The 23111-nt window shown below is 50.6% G+C and overlaps 2 protein-coding genes across 2 annotated transcripts in view; one reads left to right on the forward strand and one right to left on the reverse strand.

The window, feature by feature from the left end:
- LOC129709256 (syntaxin-2-like) overlaps nucleotides 1–3305 on the reverse strand; it is a 33886-nt gene extending 30581 nt beyond the window's left edge. Inside the window, exon 1 of the mRNA XM_055655500.1 lies at nucleotides 3212–3305. Coding sequence (XP_055511475.1) covers nucleotides 3212–3241 — 30 coding nt within the window. The 5' untranslated portion in view covers nucleotides 3242–3305. The remainder of the gene's footprint in view (nucleotides 1–3211) is intronic.
- Nucleotides 3306–11815: 8510 nt separating this feature from the next.
- Nucleotides 11816–23111, forward strand: part of ran (RAN, member RAS oncogene family) — a 117288-nt gene continuing 105992 nt past the window's right edge. Inside the window, exons 1-5 of the mRNA XM_055655537.1 lie at nucleotides 11816–11926; nucleotides 12472–12516; nucleotides 14805–14889; nucleotides 15943–16068; nucleotides 16149–16336. Coding sequence (XP_055511512.1) covers nucleotides 12481–12516; nucleotides 14805–14889; nucleotides 15943–16068; nucleotides 16149–16336 — 435 coding nt within the window. The 5' untranslated portion in view covers nucleotides 11816–11926; nucleotides 12472–12480. The remainder of the gene's footprint in view (nucleotides 11927–12471; nucleotides 12517–14804; nucleotides 14890–15942; nucleotides 16069–16148; nucleotides 16337–23111) is intronic.

A 23111-nucleotide genomic window follows, 5' to 3' on the forward strand; every position in this document is an offset into this window, starting at 1 on the left:
TGGTCAAGCATCAACGTCCCGCGGGCCAGCAGCGCGACCGCAGACACGACTCACACACAAGAGATAATAATCTCACGCAACCAACAGACAGCACAAATATTACTCCTTTCAAACCGCAGTGTGGCTGGGAGCCGCCCCACAGCCCACAGGTAGTCACATCCTCCGGAGGGACTGTGGTCAACACTCGCTCGCACTGCGAGGCACAAACACTCTCACTGCTCACATATCTCTCTGTGTCCCTCTGTGTGAGGGTCTAGTTACCCTGGGGGCGGGGGGGGGCACGGTACAGTCCAGTCCAGTTTATTGTCACGTGTACCTCAGTACAGTGAAAAGCTTCTGTTGCGTGCTAACCAGTCAACGGAAAGACAACACATGATTACAATCGAGCCGTCCACAGCTGTACAGATACATGGTAAGGGTATAACGTTTAGTGCAAGGTAAAGTCAACAACGTCCAGTCAAGGATAGTCTGAGTGAGGGTCACCAGTGAGGTAGTGAGCGAGGGTCACCAGTGAGTTCAGGACCGCTCTCTGGTTGTGATAGAATGGTTCAGTTGCCTGATAACAGCTGGGAAGAAACTGACTGTCCCTGTATCTGGAGGTGTGTGCCTTTTCACACTTCTGTACCTCTTGCCCGATGGCAGAAGAGGGAGTGGCAGGGTGCGACTGGTCCTTGATTACGCTGCTGGCCTTGCCGAGGCAGCATGACGTGTGAACAGAGTCGATAGACGGGAGGTTGGTTCGTGCGATGGTCAGGGCTGCAACTGTCCACAATTCCGTGCAGTTTCTTGCGGTCTTGCTGTTCCCAAACCGTGCTGTGATGCATCCCAGTGAAATGCTTTCTATGGTGCATCTGTAGAAGTTGCTGAGAGCTGTAGGGGACATGCTGAACTTCCTAAACCTAAGGAAGTAGAGGCCTTAGCTGGGACGTTAGCCAGAGGCTGCCTGTTACAACGGCGTTCAATAAATCTCAGCCATGTTTTTGATGCAGCACCAAGATTGCATCCAATTTCCACAACCAACTGGCTACCACACTTCCTAGTTCACAAAGAGCTACAGCATGGATTCTACGGCATGGATACAGGCAGGCCCTTCAGCCCAAGTGCTCCATGCTGATTAGTCCCATTCACCTGCAGTTAGTCAATGCCCTTCTAAGGTAGACACAAATGCTGGAGAAACTCAGCAGGTGAGGCAGCATCTATGGAGCAAAGGAATAGGTGACGTTTCGGGTTGAGACCCTTCTTCAGACTGATGTGGTGGTGATAGGGGGGGGGGGGTGGGAAGAAGAAAGGAAGAGACGGAGACTGAGGCTGTGGGAGAGCTGGGAAGGGGAGGGGAAGGAGGTAGAAAGCAAGGACTATCTGAAATTGAAGGTCAATGTTCATACCGCTGGGGTGTAAACTACCCAAGCGAAATATGAGGTGCTGCTCCTCCAATTTGCGCTGGGACTCCCTCTGGCCATGGAGGAGGCCCAGGACAGAAAGGTCGGATTTGGAATGGGAGGGGAAGTTGAAGTGCTGGGCCACCGGGAGATCAGGTTGGTTAATGGGAAGGTGTTGGGCGAAGCGATGGCCAAGCCAGTGCTTGGTCCTTCTAAATCATCACTAACCTCATACCCGTCTAAAAATCAGTTAAATATTTTGATCGGATCTGTCTCTCCATCTTCCTCTGGCAGCTCGTTCCAAAAACCCACCACTTTGTGTGAAAAAACTTGCCCCTCAGGTCCCATTTCATCTTTCACCTCTCACCTTAAATCCTCTACTACCTTAAGGGGAAAGGCTCTGGCTATCCACCTTATCTACCCTCGTGAGTTTATAAACCTTTGTACGGTCAGGCCTGTGCCTCCGGCACTCCAAGGACATCAGTGCCAATCTATCCTTCAGCCCTCCTCCACGCTAACAAGGTTTCTGGATATCATGTGCTCTCCAACATCCTGGAGTAAGTTAGAGACATTCAAAAACCCTGGACCTCCTGATTCAGGATCAGCTTCTTGCCAACAACCCCCACAAACAAACACCAACAACTTCATTAATATCTTGGCTGCACTGGCCACTTTGGGTTCTTGTTTTGAACTAACATTGCTTATTTTAATTTGTTGAACTTTCTTTTGTTTATTGCGTTATCTACGAGTAGTGTTTACAGACCTGTAAGAATTTCATTGTTGGTTTCAATGCATACGGCAGTGAAACTTATCTGAAACCAGACTAACATTGGTCTTACAGAGAGTGTAGGACAACACCAATACACATTTTACAACTTATAACAACACCAGACTCATTACTTTGTGGAGCAGAGTGAACGCAGTGCGAGTTACCCCGACTCTGCCAGTTAATCCACCATGTACCTCGAGCTGTGGTTCAACTTCCCGACAGTCCTCCCTCCCCAGCTGACCCCACAGACTGACCGACCCAGACACACAACATTCCCCACCCCCCCCGGGGGATAGTCTGGCCAATGTTTGGGATCAAGGGGGGGTGGGGTAAATACAGCGGGGGTAGAGGGGATTGGTCTGTAGGCTCTAGGGGAGGGGGGGGGGGCACACAGAGAGAGGGAGGAGGGGGCACACAGAGAGGGGGAGAGAGGGGAAGAAAATGAGGGGAGAGAGAGGGAGGTATAGAGAAGGGGGGAGAGAGAGAGAGAGAGAAGGGGTGGAGAGAGAGAAAAAGGGGAGGGGAGGAGAGAGGGAGAGAGAGAAGGGGAGAGAGTAGGGAGAGAGAGGGGGAGAGAGAGAGAGGAGAGAGAGAGAGAGAGAGAAGAGAGGAGAGAGAGGGAGGGAGAGAGAGAAGAGGGAGAGAGAGAGAGGAGAGAGGGAGAGAGAGAGAGAAAGAGAGAGGGGAGGGAGAGAGAGAGAGCAGAGAGAGGGAGAGAGAGAGAGAGGGAGAAGGGAGAGAGAAAGGGGGAGAGAGAGAGAGAGAGGAGAGAGAAGGAGGGTGGAGGGTAGAGAGAGAGGAGAGAGGCAAGGGGAGAGAGAGAGAGAGAATGGGGAAAGAGAGGAGAGAGGAAAGGGAGCAGAGAGAAGGAAGAGAGAGAAGGGGGCGGCGCCGCCGGTAACGGGAGCCGGGCCTCGACGCTCCAGCCCCGGGTAACGGTCCTGGCATCGGGCGGGGAGAGGCCACTCCCCTGAGGGCCCGGTCTCCCCCCGCCCCCCCGCCTCATGGTGCCCGGCCCGGCCCACTCGGCCCATCCATCCCGCCCTCCCTATCCCTCACTCACCGCCCGCAGGTCCCCCAGCCGGTCCTTCATGGCGGCGCCGGCACCCGCTCCCCACCGCCGGCAACGCACCTGCGCACTGCCGCCCGCCCCGGCCCCACACTGACCCCGCCCCCCCCAGACAGACCCCCGCCCCCACACATACTGACCCCGCCCCCACACACAGACCCCCGCCCCCACACACTGACCCCGCCCCCATACACTGACCCCGCCCCCATACACACTGATCCCGCCCCCATACACACTGACCCCGCCCCCATACACACTGACCCCGCCCCCACACACACATACCCCCCCCCCACACAGACAGACCCCCACCCCCCCCACACACACCACACCCCGCCCCCACACACACACTGATCCCCGCCCCCATACACAGACCCCGCCCCCATACACAGACCCCGCCCCCACACACACAGACCCCCCCCCCCCACACACACTGATCCCGCCCCCACACACACTGACCCCCACAGACCCCCCCCACACACTGACCCCGCCCCCACACACTGACCCCGCCCCCACACACTGACCCCGCCCCCACACACACAGACCCCCGCCCCCACACACTGACCCCCAGCCCCCACACACACAGACCCCGCCCCCACACACACAGACCCCGCCCCCCACACACTGACCCCGCCCCCATACTACCCCCTGCCCCACACACAGCCCCCCCACACACACAACCCCGCCCCCCCACACACACAGACCCCCCCCCCCCACACACACTGACCCCGCCCCCACACACACAGACCCCGCCCCCACACACACACACATGACCCCGCCCCCCACACACTGACCCCGCCCCCACATACTGACCCCCGCCCCCACACACACAGACCCCGCCCCACACACACAGACCCCGCCCCCACACACACACCCCCGCCCCCACACACACAGACCCCGCCCCCACACACTGACACCCCCCCACACACACCCCGCCCCCACACACTGACCCCGCCCCCACACACACATACTGACCCCGCCCCCACACACACACTAACCCCGCCCCCCCACACACTGATCCCGCCCCCATACACACTGACCCCGCCCCCCACACACACTAACCCGCCCCCACACACACAGACCCCGCCCCCACACACTGACCCCGCCCCCATACACTGACCCCCGCCCCCACACACACTGATCCCGCCCCCATACACACTGACCCCCCCCCCCACACACACTAACCCCGCCCCCCACACACACACAGACCCCGCCCCCCACACACTGACCCCGCCCCATATATACCCTGACCCCGCCCCCACACACACTGACTCCGCCCCCACACACACAGACCCCGCCCCCACACACACAGACCCCCGCCCCCACACACAGACCCCGCCCCCACACACAGACCCCCGCCCCCACACACTGACCCCGCCCCCACACACACTGATCCCGCCCACCCCACACACACCCCGCCCCCCCATACACTGACCCCGCCCCTACACACACTGACCCCGCCCCCCACACACTGACCCCGCCCCCACACACACTGACCCCGCCCCCACACACAGATCCCGCCTCCACACACAGACCCCGCCCCCACACACAGACCCCGCCCCCACACACTGACCCCGCCCCCACACACACTGATCCCGCCCCCATACACACTGACCCCGCCCCCACACACACAGACCCCGCCCCCACACACACTGACCCCGCCCCCACACACACTGATCCCGCCCCCATACACACTGACCCCCACACCCCCCCCACACACTGACCCCGCCCCCACACACACAGATCCCCCCCCACACACACACCCCCCCCCACAGACCCCCCCCCACACACACCCCCCGCCCCCACACACACAGACCCCGCCCCCACACACACTGACCCCGCCCCCACACACACTGATCCCGCCCCCACACACAGACCCCGCCCCCATACACAGACCCCGCCCCCCCACACACACACACACCCCGCCCCCACACACTGACCCCGCCCCCACACACACTGACCCCCCCCCACACACACTGACCCCGCCCCCACACACTGACCCCGCCCCCACACACACTGACCCCGCCCCCACACACAGACCCCGCCCCCATACACTGACCCCGCCCCTACACACACTGACCCCGGCCCCCACACACTGACCCCGCCCCCACACACACTGACCCCACACCCCCACACACACAGACCCCCGCCCCCACACACTGACCCCGCCCCCACACACAGACCCCCCCCCCACACACAGACCCCGCCCCCATACACTGACCCCGGCCCCCCACACTGACCCCGCCCCCATACACAGACCCCGCCCCCATACACTGACCCCGCCCCCACACACACTGACCCCCCACCCCCACACACACTGACCCCGGCCCACACACTGACCCCGCCCCCACACACACTGACCCCCCCCCCACACACTGACCCCGCCCCCACACACTGACCCCGCCCCCACACACACTGACCCCGGCCCCCACACACTGACCCCGCCCCCATACACTGACCCCGCCCCCACACACACATGACCCCGCCCCCACACACACTGACCCCGCCCCACACACTGACCCCCGCCACAGACCCCGCCCCCACAGAGACCCCGCCCCCATACACAGACCCCCCCCCCCATACACTGACCCCCGCCCCACACACCCCCATACACACTGACCCCGCCCCCATACACAGACCCCCGCCCCCACACACACTGACCCCCGCCCCTACACACACTGACCCCGCCCCCACACAGACCCCGCCCCCACACACACACACCCCCCCGCCCCCACACACACTGACCCCGCCCCCCACAGACAGACCCCGCCCCCCACACACTGACCCCGCCCCCCCACACACACACAGACCCCGCCCCCACACACAGACCCCCCCCCCCACACACAGACCCCGCCCCACACACACAGACCCCGCCCCCCACACACACAGACCCCGCCCCCACACACACACACACACATCCCCCGCCCCCACAGACAGACCCCGCCCCCACACTGACCCCGCCCCCACACACACACACACACTGACCCCGCCCCCCACACACACATACCCCGCCCCACACACTGACCCCGCCCCCCATACACAGACCCCGCCCCCACACACAGACCCCGCCCCCACACACTGACCCCGCCCCACACATACACACACACACACTGACCCCGCCCCACACACACACCCCCCCCCCCCACACACAGACCCCGCCCCCCCCACACACACTGACCCCGCCCCCACACACACCCCGCCCCCGCACTGTCCCCGCCCCACACACACACACAGACCCCACACACACCACCCCACACCCCACACACACACACAGACCCCCGCCCACACACACACAGACCCCGCCCCCACACATAGACCCCGCCCACACACACACTGACCCCCGCCCCCACACACAGACGCCGCCCACACACACAGACCCCGCCCCCCCACACTGACCCCCCGCCCACACACACTGACACACACACAGACCCCGCCCCCACACACTGACCCCGCCCACACACACACACACAGACCCCGCCCCCACACACTGACCCCGCCCACACACACACAGACAGACCCCCCCCCCTGCCCCACAGACCCCGCCCCCAAACACACAGACCCCGCCCCTCGCAGACCCCCACGCCCCCATAAACCCTGGCCCCACCCACCAAGCCCAAAACCCCGCCTCCAGCCACACCCCCATAGCAACAGGCCCCGCCCGCAGCCCCAAGCCAGGATGGTGCGTGACTTGGTGGGGAACCTGCGGACGGTGGTGCTCCCCTGCAAGGCTATTCTGGTCCACGGTCGGGGGTGGGGGTGGGGGGATCTGTCGGACCAGCCTGGGCGAGTAACCGCGGTGCGATGTGTAGACGGTGAAATCTGCGGTCACTGTGGAGGTGGGGGGAGGGAGGGTCCACAGATCTCGACTAAAACACAGCGGGCCAGGCAGCATCTGTGTGGATAGGTGAAGTTTCAAGTTGGGGATCCTTCTTCAGTGTTTAAGGTGGTGGATGGGTTGCCAATAAAGAGGGTTCCTTTACCCGGGATGCCATTGGGTTCCTTGTGTGTGTTGGTGCTGTGGGACGTGGCGAGTATTTGGGGTGTCTAGAGTTGAGGCAGCTACTGCAGGACCGCCAGGACCTGGTGTAGTTTGTTCTGTCCGGTTTCGGTTGTGTGTGCTAACCAGTCAATGGAGAGGCAATACATGATTACAACCAACCTATCCACAGGTACATGATAAAGGGAATAACTTAAATAACGTTTAGTGCAAGATAAAGTCCAGTAAAGTCCGAGCAAAGATAGTCCGAGGGTCTCCAAATGAGGTAGATAGTAGTTCAGATCTGCTCTCCTGTTGGTGGTAGGATGGTTCAGTTGCCTGATAACAGCCGGGATGAAACTGTCCCTGAATCTGGAGGTGTACGTTTTCACATTTCTGTATCTGTTGTCTGATGGGAGAGGGGAGAAGAGGGATTGACCGGGGTGAGACTGGTCCTTGATTATGCTGTTGCTTGGGCCCAGGACCTGCCCCAAGGATCTCTTGTAAAGATCAAGTCAGGAGTATTTTATTGTCATGTGTCCCAGATAGAACAATGAAATTCTTCTGATGCAACACAACAGAATATGTAATCACAATAAATAATATAATAAGCTCAGAAAAAAACCCCAAACAGTAACAGTGCAATAATAATTATTATAATAGTCTATTGTAGTTCATTTCTTATGAAATTCTTGCTTTGCTTCAGCACAACAGAACATAGTAGGCATGACTACAGAACAGAAAAGTGTTTCCTCATCTCCGTTCTAAGTGGCTTGCCCCTTATTCTTAAACTGTGGCCCCTGGTTCTGGACTCCCCCAACATCAGGAACATGTTTCCTGCCTCGAGCGTGTCCAAACCCTTAATAATCTTATATGTTTCAATAAGAAACCCTCTCATCCTTCTAAACACCAGAGACATGGTGAATGACTCAGAGCAATGAGAATGAGTTACTCGTGTGGGTGTGGGGACCTCTGTGGGTCAGATGCAACATTCCTTCCAGCACATCCCGCTGGAAATCCTCAACAGGTCAGGCTGCAACTGTGGCAAATGTTTCAGCATTTGCTGATTTTCATTCACATTTCAAACATCTGCAGTTTGTATAATGTTTCTCTTAATCTGTAGTTGAATGGTACGTAAGCACCGCATGTACTTAGAAACAGTGACATTCCTTGTTTTGCAGACAGTTCAGTAAAATATTACAATGCATAAGCAAGCTCATGTCCAAGTACAAGGGGTGCTGTGATTGTAGTGTGGGAACAGTAGACGATACTGAGACAGTACACGAGTCACCACGTTTCAAGTGTCCATTTCTGCCATTCGTCTTCAGACTCAGGAGAAGGCACCCGGCCTGAAACGTCAACTATGCATTTTCTCTAGAAATGCCTGACCCGTTGAGTTACTCCAGCACTTTGTGTCTCTTTTTTTGGTAAGCCAGCATCTGCAGTTCCTTGTTTCTACAATAAAGTATTCGTTATTCTCAGTAAACCAGACCATTGAGCAAAAACTGTGGGCAATTGTGGACAGGGAGGAGCAGATGTGGGCAGATGTGGACAGGGAGGAGCAGATGTGGGCAGATGTGGACAGGGAGGAGTAGATGTGGGCAGGAAGGAGCAGATGTGGGCAGAGAGGAGCAGATGTGGGCAGGGACATGTACAGGATTGTGGGCAGATGTGGGCATGGATATGAGAGGAATGTGGGATGAGGGAATGATGAGCAGCAATGTGGGCAGGTTTGTAGGTAGAGTAAGCACAGCATGTGCTTGGATGAGAACATACATGTCAAGATTAGTAAGTTTGCAGATGATATAAAAGTGGGATGATATAATTATTTGCAGAAAGTGAAGATGGTTGTGAAAGATTGCAGCAGGATCTTGATCGATTGGCCAGTTAGGCTGAGGAATGGTTAATAGAATTTAATACAGAAACATGTGAGGTGTTGCATTTTGGGATGACTAAAATGGGCAGGACCTACTCATTGAATGGTAGGGTTCTGGGAGGTGTTGTAGAGCAGAGGGATCTAGGAGTACAGGTGCATGGTTCCTTGAAGGTCGAGTCGCAGGTAGATAAGGTGGTTAAAAAGACTTTCGGCACATCATTGGCCTTCATCAGTCAGAGTATAGAAGTTGAGAGGTCATGTTGCAGTTGTATAAGACGTATTTAGAGTTTTGTGTTCAGTTCTGGGCATCATGTTGTAAGAAAGATATTGTCAAGCTGGAAAGGATACAGAGAAGATTTACAAGGATGTTGCAGGACTAAACGGTGTGAGCTATAGGGAGAGGTTGAGTAGGCTGTGACTCTACTCCTTGGGGCACAGGAGGATGAGGGGTGATCTTATAGAGATGTATAACATCATAAGAGGAATAGATAGGGTAGATGCACAGAGTCTTTTGCCCAAAGTAGGGGAATTGAGGACCAGAGGACATAGGTTTAAGGTGAAGGGGGAAAAGATTTAATAGGAATCTGAGGGGTAACTTTTTTTACACAGAGGGTGGTGGTTGTATGGAACAAGCTGCCAGAGGAGGTAGTTGAGGCTGGGACTATCCCAACATTTAAGAAAAAGTTAGAGATACATGCATAGGACAGGTTGGGAGGGATGTGGACCAAACGCAGGCAGGTGGGACAGTGTTGTCTAGTTGGGCCGACTGGCCTGTTACAACACTGTATCACTCTATGAGTAATGGGCAGGGTATTTCCAGAGCCTGATGCTTCTCAACATATCTGATGAAGGGTGGTTGGTCTAAGATGTTGCCGTTCTCTCCGCCTCCAGGTGGGTGGGTCGTCAGTGAAACTGCCCTCTACCAGATGTGGTTGGTTTAGTTTAGTTTAAATCTAGCATGGAAACAGGCTCTTCCACCCACCATGTCCACACCGACCATCGATCACCTGTGCAGTTGAACTGGTTAATGTGGAGGAAATAGAGGCATTAGGTCTGAGGTAATGCATGCAGCAAACACTGGTGCAGCGAGAGTTTAGTTTAGTTTAGAGATACAGCGCGGAAAAAGGCCCTTTGGCCCACCTAGTCCGCGCCGACCTGTGATCCCGCGCACTAACACTATCATTATCGTAACCATATCACAACATTAGCAAATTTGCAGATGACACAAAGCTGGGTGGCAGTGTGAACTGTGAGGAGGATGCTATGAGAGTGCAGGGTGACTTAGACAGGTTGGGGGAGTGGGCAGATGCAGGGCCGGATTTACGCATCACAAGCTTAAGCTGAGGACATCGAGATCTAGGGGGGCCTCGGCAGGCAGACAAACCCAGAGCAAAAATCAAAAAGGGCCACTTTTCAACATAATTGTAACATTTTTCACACAGAGAGTGGTGAATCTGTGGAATTTTCTGCCACAAAAGGTAGTTGAGGCCAGTTCATTGGGAGTTAGATGTGGCCCTTGTGGCTAAACGGATCGGGGGATATGGAGAGAAGGCAGGTACAGGATACTGAGTTGGATGATCAGCCATGATATTGAATGGCGGTGCAGGCTCGAAGGGCCGAAGGGCCTACTCCTGCACCTATTGTCTATGTTTCTATGTAAACTGTACCCTGAACTCTCTTCTCAGACGCTGCCCGACCTGCTGCACTTTTGCAGGTTTTTAATTCTCATTTTTATGTCAGAGGTCCTGCATTGCAAATGCCCAGGAGCATGGCGGCAGCAGTGCATGCCCTGCACGGTTGAATTGCGGCGGCAGTGCATGCCCTGCACGGTTGCATGGATAGACTCGGCTTGTACTCGCTAGAATTTAGCAGATTGAGGGGGGATCTTATAGAAACTTACAAAATTCTTAAGGGGTTGGACAGGCTAGGTGCAGGAAGATTGTTCCCGATGTTGGGGAAGTCCAGGACAAGGGGTCACAACTTAAGGATAAGGGGGAAATCTTTTAAGATCGAGATGAGAACAACATTTTTCACACAGAGTGGTGAATCTCTGGAACTCTCTGCCACAGAGGGTAGTTGAGGCCAGTTCATTGGCTATATTTAAGAGGGAGTTAGATGTGGCCCTGTGGCTAAAGGGATCAGGGGGTATGGAGAGAAGGCAGGTACGGGATACTGAGTTGGATGATCAGCCATGATCGTATTGAATGTCGGTGCAGGCTCGAAGGGCCGAATGGCCTACTCCTGCACCTATTTTCTATGGGGACAGTAGTGCATGCCCTGCACGGTTGCATGGCGGCAGTAGTGCATGCCCTGTACGGTTGCATGGCGGCAGTAGTGCATGCCCTGCACGGTTGCATGGCAGCAGCAGTGCATGCCCTGCAGGGTTGCATGGCGGCAGTAGTGCATGCCCTGCACGGTTGCATGGCGGCAGTAGTGCATGCCCTGCACGGTTGCATGGCGGCAGTAGTGCATGCCCTGCACGGTTGCATGGCGGCAGTAGTGCATGCCCTGCACGGTTGCATGGCGGCGCCACCGCGCCACTGCAGCAGCAACAACCCCGGGGAACAAGGAGCCGCTGCCATGTGCCCGCCAACAGCCCCGCGCATGCGCGGTGACGCCGCCTCGCCCGCGCGCGCGCGTACGCACGCCACCGCGAGAGCGCGCACGCACGTACGTTACCGCGCCCGCCCCCTCCGGCGCGCATGCTCAGTCGCAGCGCCGCGGCCGGCGGGGACGCGCACGACGGGTCGGGGACGCGCACGACGAGGTCGGGGACGCGCCGCGCCGAACGTCACGTGGTGCGGGCAGCAGGCTACTAGAGGCTGGAGCGGCCATTTTGAGCGATAGACGCTTCTGGAAGGTAGGCTGGCGGGCGGGTTGTGGCGGTGACCGGAGTACCGGGACCCCCCCCTTCACCACCGCCGCGTTCCCGGGCCCCCCACATCACCGGGGGCAGTGGCCTGACCACCCTCCCCCCTCCACCCCAACCCCGGCCGCCCAGCACCGGGCCGCGCCGAGCCGCAGCGCGCCAACCCCAGGCTCAGCCCCAGGCCAAGGCCCAGGCGGCGGGCAGCGCGGGCTCTAGGCCCCGGCCTCATCCACCCGCGCCCGGCCGGGCCTGGCCTGGCCTACCCGTAGTCCCCAACCAGGGCCCGGGGTCGCTGCGTGTGTCCGGGCCGCCTCCTCTTCCCCGCGGGGCCGCGCCTGAACAATGGCGGGAAGCGGGCCGCGGCCTAGCGCGGGCTCACACAGCCTGGGGCTGGCGCGGACACACACGGGGCTGGGGCTGGCGTGGACACACACGGGGCTGGCGGGGTGTCTTTGTTACGGGGAGGTGGAGGGAGGAGGGGGAAGGGAAGGAGAAACAGGCCGCCGCTCACCGCGTGTACTCTCTTTCCCTCGCAGTTACAAACTATGGGAGACCAGGGAGAACCTCAAGTCCAATTCAAGGTAAGGAGCCGCCGCCCGTCCCCATCGTCCTAACCCCATCACCTCCACCCACTCCTCTAACACCACCATCCTCTCCCCTAACATCTCCATCCTCTCTCCTAACCCCTTGGACCGCTCTCCCGCCCTCTGGCCCAGGCTGCGAGCGGTCCTTGTCCCAACCCAGGAACCCCAGACTTGTATGTACTTGTAGTTTTATTGAGCATCACTCTTACCCTACCCTGTACCAAAACCAGTGCAATGTAAAATATCATTCATAAACTTGTATTTTACTAATATTTCATTTTAGCCAGTAGACTTGTATTTTTAATGCCTAGAGGGCTTTAAAACAGATGATGGGGAAAGCTGGAGAAACTCAGCGGGTGCAGGTGTATCTATGAAGCGAAAGAAAAAGGCAAAGTTTCAGGCCGAAACCTAACCCTTCTCCATAGATGTTGCTGCAACCGCTGAGTTTCTCCAGCTTTTTTGTGTACTTTCGATTTTCCATGCAGTTCCTTCTTAAAAACAGAGGTAGTTGTAGATTGGTTACATTACTTACTCATCAATGTAGTGCTCCATCTACTATCACACCATTCATGTTATCACAACGTGACATGTGCTGTTAGTTAGTACTGCTGCATGGTAGGAGTAACATGCTGTAGTGCATTGTATATGTCACTCAATAAATACTGTTATACCAGATCTGTGAATATGAGTGATTTACTCAACAGTAGTTGAGGCAGGTACTACAACAATTTAAAAGGCGGGTACAAGGCTATGAAACGTTTAGAAAGATATTGGTAAAAACCTGGGCAGGTGGGACTACCGTAGATGGGGCAAGTTGGGCTGATGGACCCGTTTCTGTGTAGGAAGGAACTGCAGATGCTGGTTTAAACCGAAGATAGACACAAAAAGCTAAGAGTAACTCAGCGGGACAGGCAGCATCCCGAGAGAAGGAATGGGTGATGTTTTTGGCCGAGACCCTTCTGAGGCTCAACCCAAAACTTCACCCATTCCTTCTCTCCAGAGATGCTGTCTGTCCCGCTGAGTTACTCCAGGTTTTTGTGTCTACTATTTCTGTGTTCCATGGCTCTATGATCAAGACTAAATGTTTTGGTAAAGTTGGGTTTTCGTAGCTGGAGGTCCCCTGTGCTAAGGCATTATTTACTTAGATGTGTATCCCACAAAATGTTGTATTGCCCCATGTGTTGACCCAGCAGTGCATGTTTTAATATCTATAATACTCTTCAAATGATCTAAAATAAATAGTTCTTTTGGCTGTTGGTTGTGTTTGTGGATGTTTTTTAGGGAGTAATTGGACTGGAGTGGGAGTACAATTGTTTGATCAGTTTTCCTTCATCTTTGGTCATTTGGATGTAGTTATGATGTGTTTGTCACATGATCTGTTTAGGGACTGTCAGTCTTCTCAAATGTGACCTGCCCGCGCACCCTGGGATTGCTGTAAGGTTAGACCTATGGGTTATATTAACTAGAGCAAATTGTTGAGTGTGGCTTGACAATGGTGATATCAACTACATAGTCAAAAAGGCCCAACAGAGGATGTACTTCCAGTGGCAGTTGAGGAAACACAACCTGCCACAGGCAATGATGGTCCAGTTTTATACTGCCACCATAGAGCTGTCCTCACTTTCCCCATCATGGTCTGGTTTGGCTCAGCACCAAGCACGACATCCGGAGGCTGCAGGTTGTTGGCTACAAACTTCCCTCCATTGATGAACTGGAAGTGAGCGGGTAAGATCATCTCTCACCCTGGCCACAAACTCTTTGAAGCACTTCCCTTTGGAAGGCGACTCTGGACTATCAAAGCTGCCACCGCCAGACATAAAAACAGCTTTTTTCCGCAAGCATTAACTACTCAATAACCAAAAGTCTGTAGCCTCCCTTTGCTCTGGTGGTTTATTTCATTCTTCACATGTGTAAATTATAATGTCTTATCTTTAATTGCTGTATATCGTGTTGTTACTCGCGAGCGGAGCATCAGGGCAAATTCCTTGTATGTGAGTACTTGGCTAATAAAATGTATTCAATTCAATTCAATATGGAATGGAATAAAAGGCAAGAAGTATGCCAATAGAGGAATTGATTCCAAAAGGAATAATGACATTAGTGAATGTGACTATACTTAACTGCATGTTTAGCTGTATTCTGGGTGGTTTCAATAGCAGGAAGATGAACCCTTTTCCCAATGTGTAGGCAGGGCTACTTTATTGCATGTCATGAATTGTGCTTTCCTGCCTTATTGGTTAAATCTGTTTCACTAAAAGATACTGACTGAATCATTATTCTTGTAGCTTGTACTTGTTGGAGATGGTGGTACCGGTAAAACTACTTTTGTGAAGCGCCATTTGACTGGTGAATTTGAAAAGAAGTATGTAGGTAAGTGCTTTAAGTGACACGATGCAGGTAGCTATTCTGATTCCTTTCTCTTTCCCCTGACTCTCAGTCTGCAAAGGGTCTCGACCGAAAACGTCACCTATTCCTATTCTCCAGAGATGCTGGCCCGCTGAGTTACTCCAGCCTTTTGTGCCTATCTTCTGATTCTTGACAAGCCTATTTCAATTCATCTCACACCTTTCATTGGTGAGGAATGACCACACTTTCATAAGCGTGGAAATTATTCCTGTTTGTTTCCTTAAATATTTAATTTGCCCCATTCTAGATCAACGATGAGATTTTTAAAGTTGCTTATAAATTACTTCAGAACTTACTTGACTGACCCAATCACGAGAGAAGTTGCTGAACCAATCTTGCTGATGTTCACCAATAATTTGAATATATTGCTGCTCTGAAAACGGCTGCAGCGTAAACCTATTTTTAACTGGTTGCTCTATGGTTGCAACCTAGTACATTTAAGGTCTTGAATCAGTCCTGTGCTCCAGAATTGTCTGCAGATCACTTGCTAGTACTTTACCAAGGTGTTGTACAACCTAGAGCCTCATAACTGTGGTCCATTGTAGCAGTTTTCTCTATTTAAGGCCCCTTAGTAACCCCATGCAAGTATATCACCAAGCTTTTTTGTTTCACTTTTTAAATGAAGACGTGCTGTTTAGTTTATATTGCCTTTTATTTTATAATTTTTATAGATACAAAGATTCTGCAAAAAATCTCTCAAAGCTACTTGGATGTGCATGGATAGGAAATGGTTAGAGGGGTATGGGCCAAATGCAGGCTAATGGGAAGGCACTTGTTCAGCATGGATGCGTTTATGTTGATGGGCTTGTTTCCATACTATATACATCTGGGTAAATTGCTTCATATTCTGGGTCTGCACTGTCATTACACCAACCCATACTGTCCAAGAGTGGATTCTTGCTGCCTTCTATGTTTCATTTTCACATCATGCTGGACAATGTCATTTGACAGCTGCCCATTGTCATATTCACCTGGGAATGTGGATGTTGGAGTAATGTGTTGACTTTCCCATTGCAGCTACTTTGGGTGTTGAAGTTCACCCTCTGGTGTTCCATACTAACAGAGGTGCCATCAGATTTAATGTGTGGGACACTGCTGGTCAAGAGAAATTTGGTGGTCTCCGTGATGGCTACTATATTCAAGGTAAGGATTTAAACCCCGGAGCTCCTGACGATGGTATTTCTGATAGTATCTGGGGTTCTTACTTGCTATTTCTTTAACAGCTCAATGTGCCATTATCATGTTTGATGTAACTTCGCGGGTGACATACAAGAATGTGCCTAACTGGCATAGGGACTTGGTGCGAGTGTGTGAGAACATCCCCATCGTCTTGTGCGGCAACAAAGTTGACATTAAAGACAGAAAAGTGAAGGCCAAATCTATCATCTTCCACAGGAAGAAAAACCTTCAGGTATGCCGTCTGTCAATGTTCGGTATGTTTGCAGATCTGCCAACGTTGGCAGTGGGTGCTGAGAGGGAGGTCTTTCAGCACTGAGGTCTGCCATCTGTTCACTGTCTATTGTTAGTGGACACTTTGTTTTAGATTCCAACCCTTTCCAAATCCAACACTAGAACCATGTAGTGTGCCTAGGAAGCCAATCCTTACTGGATTGTGAGGGGTGGGAGTCTGTATTTTGCAAACCTGTGCCCAGCTGTTATTTGTGCCTTTACTGTCAGTGATTCTAGTTTGGTAAAGATCTAAAGAAGCATTAGTCTGGTTACTGTGCTGACTAATTATTTTTTGTTTACGAGTTCACTTGGTGACTGGTTAGCTTTTTGGGTGTGGCCAGCAAACTAACAATTTCCCCAGTTCCATTTCCTTTGCAACTTGTGAAATGTCCTGGATTTGGAAGCCGTGCTGCAGTGGTTGGCAGCACTTGTTATCAGGTGAGGCGATGGGGCGCAATGAAGTGCTTTGATTACTGAACTCGTGGGATGACATGGTGGGCAGCGTCTGCTGAAACCACCCGCCAAAGTCGATCAGAACCCACTGTTCTGTCTTTTACGGAGCTGAATGGGTGTGAAGGAGAAGGAAATCATGCAATTGCTGGGCAAACTCGTTTAATTTGTGAATGAACTGGGCTTTGCTTTTTGTATTTAACCATTTACATTCAGCTTTTTCAAATATAATGAGACTAATTCCAATGTTTAATGGGCGAGCTGTACATGAGCTGAGGGGGATGTAGAATCATTCTGCCTCATGTACACCCATTTTTGCAGCTCCTCGACACATCAGCTTGATGTATATAAATCCATCTACAGTGCCCTCTTTAATGTTTGGGACAAAGACACATCATTTATTTATTTGCCTCTACTCCACAATTTGAGATTTGTAATAGAAAACATCACACATGGTTAAAGTGCACTTTGTCAGATTTTAATAAAGGCCATTTTTATACATTTTGGTTTCACCATGAAGAAATTACAGCAGTGTTTATACATAGTCCCCCCCCCCATTTCATGGCACCATTATGTTTGGGACACAGCAATGTCATGTAATGACATTTTGTTGCATATGCTTTGCATGCAATGACTGCTTGAAGTCTACAATTCATGGACATCACCAGTTGCTGGGTGCCTTCTCTGGTGTTGCTCTGCCAGGCCTGTATTGCAGCCATCTTTAGCTTATGCTTGTTTTCTCTTCAAAAGGCATTCTTAATTAGGTTCCGAGCGGGTGATTGACTTGGCCATTTGACCATTGACCATTTTTTAGCTTTGAAAAACTCCTTTGTTGCTTTAGCAGTATGTTTGGGATCATTGTCTTGCTGTAGAATGAACCGCCGGCCAATGAGTTTTGAGGCATTTGTTTGAACTTGAGCAGATAGGATGTGTCTATACACTTCAGAATTCATTATGCTACTACCATCAGCAGTTGTATCATCAATGAAGATAAGTGAGCCAGTACCTTCAGCAGCCATACATGCCCAGGCCATAACACCCCCACCACCGTGTTTCACAGATGAGGTGGTATGCTTTGGATCTTGGGCAGTTCCTTCTCTTCTCCATACTTTGCTCTTGCCATCACTCTGATACAAGTTATTCTTCGTCTCATCTGTCCACAAGACCTTTTTCCAGAACTGTGTTTGCTCTTTTAAGTACTTTTTGGCAAACTGTAACCTGGCCACCCTATTTTTGCAGCTAACCAGTGGTTTGCATCTTGCAGTGTAGCCTCTGTATTTCTGTTCATGAAGTCTTCTGCGGACAGTGGTCATTGACAAATCCACACCTGACTCCTGAAGAGTGTTTCCGATCTGTCAGACAGGTGTTTGGGGATTTTTATTTATTATAGAGATAATTCTTCTGTCATCAGCTGTGGAGGTCTTCCTTGGCCTGCCAGTCCCTTTGCAATTAGTAAGCTCACCAGTGCTCTCTTTCTTCTTAATGATGTTCCAAAGAGTTGATTTTGGTAAGCCTAAGGTTTGGCTGATGTCTCTAACAGTTTTATTCTTGTTTCTCAGTCTCATAATGGCTTCTTTGACTTTCATAGAAACATAGAAATTAGGTGCAGGAGTAGGCCATTCGGCCCTTCGAGCCTGCACCGCCATTCAATATGATCATGGCTGATCATCCAACTCAGTATCCCGTACCTGCCATCTCTCCATACCCCCTGATCCCCTTAGCCACAAGGGCCACATCTAACTCCCTCTTAAATATAGCCAATGAACTGGCCTCAACCACCCTCTGTGGCAGAGAGTTCCAGAGATTCACCATTCTGTGTGAAAAAAGTTCTTCTCATCTCGGTTTTAAAGGATTTCCCCCTTATCCTTAAGCTGTGACCCCTTGTCCTGCACTTCCCTAACATCGGGAACAATCTTCCTGCATCTAGCCTGTCCAACCCCTTAAGAATTTTGTAAGTTTCTATAAGATCCCCTCTCAATCTCCTAAATTCATTGGCACAACTTTGGTCTAAATGTTAATAAATAGCAATAAAAGTTTCCAAATGTGATGGAAAGACTAGGTGCTGAGAGCGCTCTTCTACCGGCATTAAGGAGGCATTTAAACACACCTGAGCAATTACAAACACCTGTGAAGCCATGTGTCCCAAAACATTATGGTGCCCTGAAGTGGGGGGACTGTATAAATACAGCTGTAATTTCTTCATGGTGAAACCAAAATGTATAAAATGGCCTTTAATAAAATCTGACAACGTGTACTTAACCACATGTGATTAAAAATTTTTTTTTTTTTAATCAATCAATCAACCTTTATTGTCATCTTGCAAGCAACAGTTGTACCGTGCAAAATGAAAAGACGTTTCCCAGGGAATAGCGGAGCATCGCACATGAAATTTAAAATTTCTATTTCTATTACAAATCTCAAATTGTGCAGTACAGAGGCAAATAAATAAATGACGGGTCTTTGTCCCAAACATTATGGAGGGCACTGTGAGTGGTGCAGATTCTATCTTTGTTTAAACAGATGAATTGGCCAAAGAGATTTACATTGTGGGGGTTTAAAAATAAAATCTAATTGGTCTGATGTTAATTTATCTGCAAGTTTGTTTTTCCAAGCTCTTTATAAAAAATAAAAAAAATTCCTGATATACTTCTATAGGTTACATTGAAGAATCATAATTGACTTTTCATTGTAAAATGAATAGGGTGTAAATTTGGGAGGTGGCTTGTGGACTTCACATTGAATAGTGTTACTTTTTGAGCCATTATTCTTTACGAGTACAGAGTGTCCTGTGGACTGTTTTAACTAAAATGTCTGCCTTTACTTTCACGTTCCAGGTTGCTCAAGACACTGCATTGCCAGATGAGGATGATGACCTGTGAATTAGAGGCTGGAGTCGAACACAGCAGCCTAGTTTTATAGGCAGCTGTCATGTGATGCAGTGTTTGCCCGTTAATTAGCTGAACAGAGCTTAAATGCTTATAATCTTTAGGGAGGCTAAAGGAGTTGAAATTGGGAGTGAATGCTGTGCAGTATGACAATATTCTTCACACCTAGACCTGTGTACTTGATACTAAAACTTCAAAAACTGCAACATTTGAGTGTATGCATAATTTAATTTATGATACGAGTAAAATCACAATACATCGTTTCAAGTTGTATGTTAATGTCATTCCTACTTTTTGTTAACTTTTGGTTTAGATCATAAAGTTGTGATCTTAATAAAGTTGTATTCCAAATGACTCCATGAATTGTGGCATTAAAGTGCTCAGCATTGCTTCCAAAAGATATTGTTTTTATTAACCACCCCAGTAATGCTTGCAGCCATTGCTGTGGCCGTGTGTTTTTTTTTTGGGGGGGGCGGGGGAGAACTGACTTTCCATGGAGGGAATGTGAAACTCCACATAAGGGGTTTTTGAAATTGCCCCCAAGGTTTCCAGATAGCTCACAAATGGAAGTGTGGATGTGAGGCCGGGTTGTGTAGCTAGGACATGGTAGGATCTGGCTGATTAAGGAAGTGTATGAAGTAGTCTTCAACTTCTCTCATTCTATTATGTTAACAAGGCAAAGACTTGCTGTGTGTGTGTGACCTTTTGCCTAATGCTTATGTTCTGCATAGATGGGCTTGGACTGTCATAAACACCTGCCAAGCATTTCAGTATTCTACCTGAAAATCTGTATTTTGCTGAGGAAATTAGTATTTTTACACTGTGCCATTTTGCTGGAAAAAATGTGTTTTTATTGTGCGGTCATACCCATGTAAGAGTACAAGAATGCATAACTTTGCTACCGATTGGCATGTCTTCTATGCACCTTGACATTCATTGCCATCTCTTTGTCTACTGTTTGAACGGCTGCTTGCTTTTGGCACCAGATGATGAAGCCATTTTGGAAGCCTCCCTTTCCCTCCATCTCTTCCTCCCTCTTTCCCGCCTTCTCTCCTTCCGTTTTTTCTCTCTCCCTCCCTCTCTCCTTAACCCTCCCTGAACAGTCTATGACCCACAGCGCTGCGGCCTATAGCGCTATGTAAAGACAGTAGCGCTCCAGCTGGTAGAGCTATAATTATATCCCATAGCGCTGTTTGTTTAAATTCCCACTACAACCCATTCTTTCGCTTCCTGTATAAAGCTACAATACTTCTGGAGGGGAATATTTGATATCTTCTCCAAAATACTTAAAATTAAATTGGAACCAGATATAAAACTGATCACATTAGGTATGTCAGAGGCCTGCTCTAAGCTAACGATATTTCAAAGACGTTTCCTCAATTATGGACTAATGACAGCGAAAAAATTAACTCAAATTTTGTAATCAGACACCGGTCGGTCCCTACAGTGAAGATGTGAATTGCGGATATGTCCGAGACACTACATTTGGAAAACATTAGGCTTATCTTGGCGGGAAAAAACAGCTCAATTTCTTAAGACATGGTTACCTTTTACTGAATTTCTGCAATAACAGAATGGTTAAGCACAAATTTAAATCGATGCAAGGGATGGGTGAGGAGGGGAAGGTATATCTCCATCTTTTCTTTTCTTATTTACTTCTGCACTGCTTTGGTAGCTTGGGCCTTAGGGGTCTGTTTCCTGCTCTCTTGTATTTTATTTCTTTTTTCTTCATCTTTTCCTTCTTCCTTTGTTTTCCTTTTTTTCAAAAATTATTTTGGTTATAACGTTAAAAACGAAGCTGTACAATAATTGTGACGCCGATCGCCTTATCTCCAACGTGACCCCACTACTCGCCACATCTTCCCATCTCCCCCCATATCTGCCTTCCGCAAAGACCGCTCCCTCCATAACTCCCTTGTCAATTCTTCCCTTCCCTCTCGGTCCACCCCCTCCCCGGGCACTTTCCCTTGCGGCCGCAGGAGATGCAACACTTGTCCCTTTGCCTCCCCCCTCGACTCCGTTCAAGGACCCAAGCAGTCGTTCCAGGTGCGACAGAGGTTTACCTGCATCTCTTCCAACCTCATCTATTGCGTCCGCTGCTCTAGATGTCAGCAGATCTATATCGGTGAGACCAAGCGGAGGTTGGGCGATCGTTTCGCCGAACACCTTCGCTCGGTCCGCAATACCCAAGCCGACCTCCCGGTGGCTCAGCACTTCAACTTCCCACTTCCGACCTCTTGTCAAAAAAATTATTTTGGTTATCCGGGTTAAAAATGAAGCTTGTACAATAGCTTGCTGACGCTCCCATCGCCTTATCCTTTTCGTACAATTGCTTCTAATAAACAAATAAAAAAATTAAATTAAATTCAAAGGTGCTAAACTGACAGCGTTTAAAGCAGGACAGACAGATCGAAGCTTACAAAAATAATCATCCACATCTTGAAATTTAAAATACTAATAGATTTCATCTGTTTTAGTTCTAATCATCCAGAGTTACAGTATGATTTTATATCCTTGCAATTTTTAAGCAGCAAGATGAACCAGGAAGTGGGGCTGATTTTTAGAAATTCCATATTTTACAAAGCAAATCTGTACATCCATATTCTTATCGCATTTCTGTACAAAATACTTGGCAGCTCTGCATAAAAACCCTTCAAATAAATCCTGGGAAGCGTGGTCACTTTTGTGGGAAGTGCAACCTGACAGTGAGGGCAAAAATCAGTTTGTTTACGGATACATATTAGCCAAACGTAGACTTCCTGCTCCATTCTAAAATCATTCATGTGATCAATATTCATTGTGATGGAGGGGGTAGATGGAGTAAAGAGATCAAGAACTAAAGGACATAAGAGTTTAGGTGAGAGGAATTGAAGGGTGGTGGGTGTATGGAACGAGATGTCAGAGATGGGTTGAGGTAGGTACAAGAACAGCATTGGACAGGAAGGTTTAGGGGGGATATGGGCTGAACACAGGCAGGTGCGACTAGTTTGTTTCTTTACTGAATGAGTGAGGGGGGAGCACCATATACATAGAAACATGGAAATTAGGTGCAGGAGTAGAGGCCATCCGGCCCTTCGAGCCTGCACTGCCATTCAATATAATCATGGCTGATCATCCAACTCAGTATCCCGTACCTGCCTTCTCTCCATACCCCCTGATCCCCTTAGCCACAAGGACCACATCTAACTCCCTCTTAAATATAGCCAATGAACTGGCCTCAACTAGCCTCTGTGGCAGAGAGTTCCAGAGATTCACCACTCTGTGTGTGAAAAAGGTTCTTCTCATCTCGGTTTTAAAGGATTTCCCCCTTATCCTTAAGCTGTGACCCCTTGTCCTGGACTTCCCTAACATCGGGACAATCTTCCTGCATCTAGCCTGTCCAACCCCTTAAGAATTTTGTAA

This window comes from Leucoraja erinacea, chromosome 25, assembly GCF_028641065.1.
Source record: "Leucoraja erinacea ecotype New England chromosome 25, Leri_hhj_1, whole genome shotgun sequence".
In the NCBI taxonomy this organism is placed as follows: Eukaryota; Metazoa; Chordata; class Chondrichthyes; order Rajiformes; family Rajidae; genus Leucoraja; species Leucoraja erinaceus.